The sequence below is a fragment of the Cinclus cinclus genome, chromosome 2 (assembly GCF_963662255.1).
Source record: "Cinclus cinclus chromosome 2, bCinCin1.1, whole genome shotgun sequence".
NCBI classification, from domain to species: domain Eukaryota; kingdom Metazoa; phylum Chordata; class Aves; order Passeriformes; family Cinclidae; genus Cinclus; species Cinclus cinclus.
In genome coordinates this window covers 21430177-21438163 of record NC_085047.1, presented here as the reverse complement: position 1 = coordinate 21438163, position 7987 = coordinate 21430177, and the positions used below count along the sequence as shown (strand labels likewise).

The window sequence follows — 7987 nt, the reverse complement described above, 5'->3', positions numbered from 1 at the left end:
ATATTCCTTGTGATGACTGTCATGGAGCAAAGGAATCCAAACATATACAGATTGGCCAAGGGATTCTCTCCAAACCATGAGGTACCACTGAGAAAATTGTTACCCAGTGAGAAACGTAAGTGTCTGAACTTCTTCAGTTTTCTGAGAAAAGCTCAGGTTTACCCAAAAGCAACATATTGGTTCTGATCCACTTCCAGTGCTTCAAGCACTGACTGTACATGATTCAGATAAAGTAATTTACTTTTAACAAAACTGTCTTCTTTTAGTCCTGAAGACTAAAAGCATAAGACTTGGTTCCCATCCTTGTTCCTACAGATATGGCACACACAAAAAGAAGCAAACAAAATCTGCATTCTCTGTTTTATGTGGCAGCTGAGGAAGTGGAAAAAGAAACAACAACAAAAAATCCAACAAAACAAGGAAGTAAAAGGATAATCATAGAATCATAGAATGGCCTGTGTTGGAAGGGACTTTATCTAGTCTAACCTCCCCTACTTTGGGCAGGGACACCTTCCACTAGATCAGATCGCTCAAAGCCCCATACAACCTGACCTTGAACAGTTCCAGGCATGGGACATCCACAGCTTCTGTGGCAGCCTGCTCCAGAGCCTCATCACCCTCTGAGTAAAGAATTTCTTTCTAATATCTAATCTAAGACTACCTTCATTCACTGTGAAGCCATTGGCCCTCGTCCCATGACAACATGTCCTCATAAAATGTCCTTCTCCAGCACTCTATAAGCCCACACCAGGTACTGGAAGGCTGCTAGAAGGTATCCCCACATGGGGTTGAGAGTATTCCACAAAGTCACAAAGGTATTTGACTCCTGTTTCAGCATGTACAAGATTTAGGTACATTCACAGAATTGAGCTATAGTTACCCATTTTTTTTCTGTAGCAATAGCATTGCACAGGGTTTAGTTAACTTCCCACAGTGGATTTCTCAAAGAACAAAAACTCACAAGACTAAGATTATAAGAACGAGGATACGAGTATTCCATTTGTAGATCTTGGATGTGTGTATAACTAAACTAAAACAAGCTCATTGAACTAGAACAAAACAAGATTGAAAGAAAGAGCAAAGATCTTTGGGCCCTTTCAAACCAAATCATTCCCAGTGCAATTTTATGTATCCAAATACTTCCAGTTGAATGACTAAAGAAAGATTTTGTTTTATTTGACTTTTGACTACTATTTAAAAGCACATAATGCATCAAGGAAAGATGGCAAGAGCAAGGAAATGCTGGCAGGAAAAAGCTTGCAGTGTAGTAGTTGAAACAGATGGTCTACAAGCAAAAACTATTATGATTAAGAGAAAGTATTGTTAATATGGTTACATTTCTAAAGAAGGAGTTCTGTCAAACTCAACACAAAACAGTGTAGTTATTAAAAATCTGATTGAAATAATAAATTTAGACTAGAAATATTCTCTCATCTGAGATGTGAGCACTGAGAATGTATTTGCTTCTACCCCATTACAATATGAATTAAAATACTAAACACAAACCACTATTTCAGGTATTTACAAAATCAGAATGAAAACTACAGAACAAAAGTAATTAAAAGGAAGGGAGGAAAATCATGGAAACATCACAGCTGGATGTTACTTGCTGGTAATTCTCCTATCTGTACTGTTAAGAAAAAATGTAAAATTGAAATATATTAGGGTCCTACATATTCCACAGAACTTCACTTACTGTGTCCTGCACAAAACACATATACAAACTGCTTCTATAATAGAGACAGACACTTATCCCCCTGAGGGTGACAATATCCCTCCTAAAACCAGTTAACTGAGATACAGCTGTGTTTAAGCTGAGCTTCTTAGGTCCCCTCTGAAAGTCAACAAATGCCCTCATTTAGTCTTCAAACGTGATTAATATGACCTGATGGCACAAATTCAACTTCAGGGGACTGCTGAACATCCACTAAAGATACTAATTTCTAGGAGTGCATAGGAATTTAGTTTTTCATGAAGATCTTGGCCTCTCTTTTTAAAAGCTGAGTACAGGATGAGAAAATCCAGTACTACAAACCCTATGCCCTGCATAAACTGTTGATACTAGGCAAAACTTTACTCACTGCATGTTTCTCTTCCTTCAGCAGGCCTGCTGTCATGAAACAGGGTATATACCACAATTATTACAGCTAAAAATTCTTGACCTTGTTGAAAAATAAGAAAACTATTACATTTAGCAGTACTCCATCTCAGCCAAAATCAGGACACTCATGATTTCTCCAGTCCTTGCACTGACAGTTGTTCACAAGCCCAGGCATCAGGCAGCCTGGTGTTTACCTATTCATACCAGGACCAGCTGGGATTTGCTATAGAGCCACAGACGACACATGTTATAAACAGGTATGTAATAGTTGGTTTTCACTACAATTTATTAGCTTTAATTATAAAATTGTAATTGTTTGTAATTAGTCATTGTAAGTGTTAAACTGCTTTTTAAGTATGAAAGAGTTTGTAATTGTTTGTGGGCAGTGTAATAGAGGAAGAAAGGCTTTCACAAGATGTAAGTGAGCTTGCAAAAGATGTATTTTAAGATATGTTTGCTATTGCAAAATGCATATCCAAAATGGCATAGGCAGAGAGCAGAAGACCGTGAAAGGAAGAGTACCAAACTTAAAGCAGCACCTGAGGACCATAAGAAGACCACCCTAGACTGCCGATGTCTGCAGCTATTGAACTGTGCAAACACTGCAAAAATCAGCAACAAGATTGCAGTCAATGAGCCCTAAATAAACCTGCAAAATCATCTGAGGAAGTAACACTACTGTAACAGTATGAAAGACTCCAGACTGAAGAAGCTGTTGTGTCTCTGGCTTTGCCATGCATCCAGGCCCATAATTTTATTTTATAATTATCCCTTATTATAATTTATTAAAACTCATAAAAATTTCAAAGGAGTGGACTCCATTTCTCAGAGCTCATGAGAAGATTTCTGATGCCAGCTGAGGTGCTGCTTTGTATGTGGCCTGGAGGTCCACAACTAGCCTGACAAATATTTGCAGGCTCAAAACCCCTTGTTTGTAGCAATGGCATCCAGAAAATTAGACCACATTAGACAGGCATGACAGCTAAACCTGGGTAATAGGGTTGGCACAGTATGCCAAAAAAGGCACTTGTAATAGAGATCCAGATGTAGTAAGCTGACAGACCTGTTATCAGCACCATGTTTGCATGAAACTGCAATTAACTTTCAGTCTTCTATACAAATTGTGCCTCTCTGATTGCCTAGTTACTTTCTAGGGCCCCATTCTTTGCACTAGAAAGTCTACACCATGACCCCACCCCCCCAAAAAATAAACAGAACAAAAACAAAACAAAACCACCGGAAAAAAACAAGGTTAAAAAAAAAAAAAAAAGAGGAAAGCAACCCTTACACAAACATTTACAAAGTTGTACTCCTCTTTGAAACCGTTTTATTTTAGTTATGCCTGATTGGCAGGAGGCATACTGGATCTGGATCTGTATACAAAGATGTGTTCTGTCTTGCTTCTCCCAGCAAAATGAGATCAGTTTTGGCCATATCAAATCACAGAGCAAACACAAGAGTTCTGACAACACCCACTGCTCATAGGAAATAGCAGTGATACCCCTCCACAGCTACACCTTAACATGACAAACCATCCACAGCTGCTTGGTAGGAGCCAAGGTGTTCCTGTTTCCATCATCCTTTAGCTCACAGTTCCCCTTTCCAGTGATTCATTGGTCAGCAAGGTAGCTCTGAATGTCACCCTGCGTCTCTGCAGCTAAAGGTCTTAAAACTGAAGTGCGAAATGACAGGAACATTTTTTACAGGTTTCCACTACAGCTCAAGAGCTCTCACTTTTTGCAGCTTGAAATAAACCCAACTCACAGCACAGAAACAAGTGCAACCACAGTGGGTTTGAGCAGGAAAAGCCTTCTCAGGGGGACTAGCGAAGGACTGGTGAGGGAAAGGAGGTGGTTCTCTCTCACCAGAAAAAGTACTGCCACTCAATTTTACCACTTACAGTCAGGTCCATCATGACACCCCAAAAAAGGAAAAGAAGAACTGGCAACTGAATGACAACTTATAAACCCTGTGAGAGAGCCACTTGCTGCTCTGCCTTGACTCAGAAGCCACAGCGATGAAGCTCCACACCGCAGCAATCCTCCTTCTCTTCTGGCTTGGCATCTTCACTGTGCATACAGTCAAAGGTAAGCTTGCAACTCGAGAGGAAGACAGGAATTGTTCCACATTCCACCTGGGGTCTCCTGAGCAGGATTTATAGTTACAGACAGCTGACTTATAAGATAAAATGCACAAGAAATCCAGATGAAAACTGCAAGAAAGGCAGTCTTATGGGGGATTTCATCTGATGTCCTGCCACAAGATGGTTGGTTACTGCTTTAATGCAAGGTGGGAATCTGTGCCTGAGAGCCCTTAAATGGTTTCTGTGTAATGTTATCTCTCTCAAAATCAAAACATCTTGAAGATACAATGTCTTTTAGTCTTACTGGTGGCATAGAGCCATGAATACGGTATGTTAATGAGTATGGTATGTACCATGAGTACTGTAGGTTAATAACATTTCATGAAAAATCCTTCTTGGATAAGATGTACATTTTCCTTTTCCCAGGTAGACTACTTTTATATGAATCTTATTGTATTACTTGTTATTTGTCTTTCTCTAACTATGTAGCCTTAATCCCTCTAATAACTCTATTTTTAAAAGCTCCTCCATTTCTATATGCCATATGGTTTATTCACATGTTTTTGGAAAAATCTTTTAATACTGACAGGGAAAATATAATTAAAAAGGGGAGTAATAGATTTAGTTTAATAGATCTTGTCTCTTTTCACTGAATCATGCAATTCAAGATCTTCTTTCAAACCAGTTATGACCATTAAGATGAGCCGTGATTATTATCCAAGCTTTACGTAAGACTGTGTGCAGTGATGATTTGGTCAGTGACTTTAGGATGAGGCTCCATGAATAATGGAGAAACATGAACATACAGCCATTACACACATCATCTCACCACAAGTAGATTTCACACAAAACACAGATAGGCAAGTGATATGCAAACCCACAAATATGCACTCAGAAACACAGAGAAAAGGTATCCTCAGTAAAACACACCAAAATCAAACTAAGACCTGCTAAGCATTCACAGGACTATGAAGCTACACAGCCCTTATGCTGATCCATTACCTCCCCAGCTACATCCCACTACATCCTCCTCTTTTCATTGGTGACACTGCTCTTCATCCTGGCACCAGCAGCTTCATATCATAGACTGCCCATTCCCAATGTTATTATCCAGGCTGTATAATTTGCCATAAGTATCACCAAGTCTGAAAAAGCACACCAGGATGGTCTACAAGTGACAGAAAAAGGACAAGAAAGAATGATAAAAACCCAAATACACTTGGGGAAAAAATGGTAGTTATAGGTGCAGAGCAGTTGGGGTTTGTTCCCAGCCTTAGAAAAGCTTTGCTGCTATTCCCTGCACCCATTCCCTGAATATTGTTTAGTAGAAGAGGAAATATTTGCCTGAGGCAGTAAGAAATGTGTCATAAATCATAAGAAAAAACTATATTGTGTTACTCATGACTAAAGCAAGACAAGAGATATTCCTTCATATTCCTTCAGGCAAACAAAATCTCAGTAATTAGCAGATCTGCCAGTGCCTGTACACTGGCTCTTCCACACCTTCTCCAAAGACTGATGTGTGTTTGTCTCAGCTATTCCAATTATTTCAAACAAAAGAACAGCTCACAGGTAGCGAGACTGTGTGCTGCAGCTTTTACATTTAGCAAGGTGCACCAGAACAGCTCTTGGACTTTTCTTAAGCCAGTAGTTCTATAAATTCTTCATTAAAAGCCCACGGAGTAGAGCAGGGTTCTTTTTGTCCCTCAGCATGCTTTCCCAAACCTGTCTGTCATGAATGGGAGAAAACCAAAAACTGGCAAGTGGAGACTAACACTAATGTATACTCCATTGCATTTGAATGAGCTCCCATTTTCGGTTATCATTTATGTAAGATAACAGCAGCCCATAAAATTTTATACCAGTAATGGAATCCTCTTTTTTTAATCACCACTGCATTTCTCTAAATTGTATCAAAATCTTGGAGGAATGCAAGGATTAAGGAGCACCCTGCTGCCTATGAAATCAGAGTTATAGCCAGAGGATAGAAGCACTTATTCTTCTGGCAGAGGTATCTCCCTTTCTGTTAACAATTTTTGTGAATGCTACTTTTGAATGTGAGAGAAGTAGCCATGCTTTCCTTTTCTTCACTTTGAAAATAGGAGGAAATACTGATCCATATTCAAAGATATCTGGAAATCCACCCAATAAAGTTCCAGTTCTAAATACTACCTCCACATGGGTTCTTAATTGCAGATGACGCAGTCCTATTTATGAATGATGTCAAAGACTTCTACTGCTATGGAAACAGTGACTCCCTGGGGATAGACAGCACTTTAGAGATGGTCAGATGTATCACAAAAAATAGCTTAAGTTCTCTGGTATAACTGGTATTGTGGCTGTACATCATGAGAATCTCACGGTCTAACCACCACTAGGAATCTTTTGGAATTCCTGGTTTATTAAGCAAGTATAGCTAAATATCAATAAAAATATTTATTCCCTTTCATTTATCTATTTTTTTTTTCCTTCTAGGGAGTGCTAGTAGTCAGCCCATGCGCAAATTCAGATGTGTAAATCTATCTACAAATCGGCTGAACATCCAAAATCTCGTGAGCTATGAAAGGCAACAAGTACCAACAGATGCCATCATGTAAGCATCACATGGACCCTTCAGAGTTCCTTATGTAAACACACAACCATCAAATAGGGAAGAGGCATCAGAACACAATTCATGGCCCAACTCACTAAATCTGGCTAGCTCAGGTCACCCTTCCAGTTCTTCTGTGGAGGAGTAACCTGGCAGCTGAGGGAGTGAGGGGAGAAGAACAGGCCTCAGAGAGCTGGGAGATGCATGCTGCTCATGAGTAATGGCAGGAAGCTCACTGACCAGTCCCATCTTTGTGCCCAGTTAGTGGGGAAATATTTCAGCAAGGGTGGAGCAGTCAGAGGCTCCATGTATGAACTGAGTCAAGGGAACAGATCATGTAAAAGAATATGGGGTAACTCTTGCTAGGAGTCTTGCTAGGAGCTGTGTTTGGTCTTTAGAGCTCACAAGCATGCATTTTTATCACATCTGAAATCTGCTTCTGGGAGATAAATGTTCATCATGATTTAACATAAAATCCCAGAACAGCAGGTATGTTTGATGTTTTTAATATCAGTATGTATGTACACGACCATGTACATTAGTGGTATCATAAATAGGGAAATAATGTTTCTAGCTGGTGTTGTTCTAACTAACACTTACAAGCTCTGGCATTTGATATTGTTTTATCACATTTTTGCTTATGTTCTGCATCTGAACCAAGAACAGCAGACCTGGGTAGCAAGACTGGAATTTAATGCCCAGCTGATTTGTTTTTCTATTTTTCTACAGGTTTATTACTATAAGAGGTATCAGGATCTGTGTACCTGCTGATCAGAAATGGGTGCAGACTGCTATAAAGAGAATAGATGAAAGGCGTGCTGCCAAACGCAAATAATCCAAGCATCTAAGGCCAACCGTCTGGAATCATCATTGCTGCAGCTCACAAGGAAGAAAACCTTTCTATCTGCTTTTATTTCCTATTTATTAAGTGGCAATAAAATCTTTGAATAAACACAAACTCACCAGAATCTATTCATCACTGGTTGAATGCCTGCAGACTTCCTCATTTTATGGTTGAACTCTGTTAATCTGTATATTGTCTGAAATGCTTGCTACTATTTCTTTACAACTGAATGTAGATATCATCTCATCCTTGCTGTCCGGACCAGGATGGCATTTAATGGTGAATGACTGATAGTTTCACACAGTGTAGTGAAGATGACTACCCACAGTGCTGGAAGAGTGCAGACCTCCATGCTGATAGAGATCAGAG

At 39.5% G+C, this 7987-nt stretch overlaps 1 protein-coding gene across 1 annotated transcript; it reads left to right on the top strand.

The window, feature by feature from the left end:
• Positions 1-4013: 4013 nt before the first annotated feature.
• LOC134055931 (lymphotactin-like) lies at positions 4014-7659 on the top strand. Its single transcript, XM_062512383.1, has 3 exons — positions 4014-4188; positions 6660-6777; positions 7504-7659. The coding sequence occupies exons 1-3, from the start codon at positions 4119-4121 to the stop codon at positions 7607-7609; spliced, it is 294 nt and encodes a 97-aa protein (XP_062368367.1). The 5' UTR covers positions 4014-4118; the 3' UTR covers positions 7610-7659.
• Positions 7660-7987: the final 328 nt, after the last annotated feature.

Coding starts and splice junctions, on each gene's coding strand:
- LOC134055931 (XM_062512383.1), top strand. CDS start 4,119: ATGAAGCTCCACACCGCAGCAATCCTCCTTCTCTTCTGGCTTGGCATC. Junction 4,189..6,659: donor CACTGTGCATACAGTCAAAG/GTAAGCTTGCAA, acceptor TTTTCCTTCTAG/GGAGTGCTAGTAGTCAGCCC. Junction 6,778..7,503: donor GTACCAACAGATGCCATCAT/GTAAGCATCACA, acceptor ATTTTTCTACAG/GTTTATTACTATAAGAGGTA.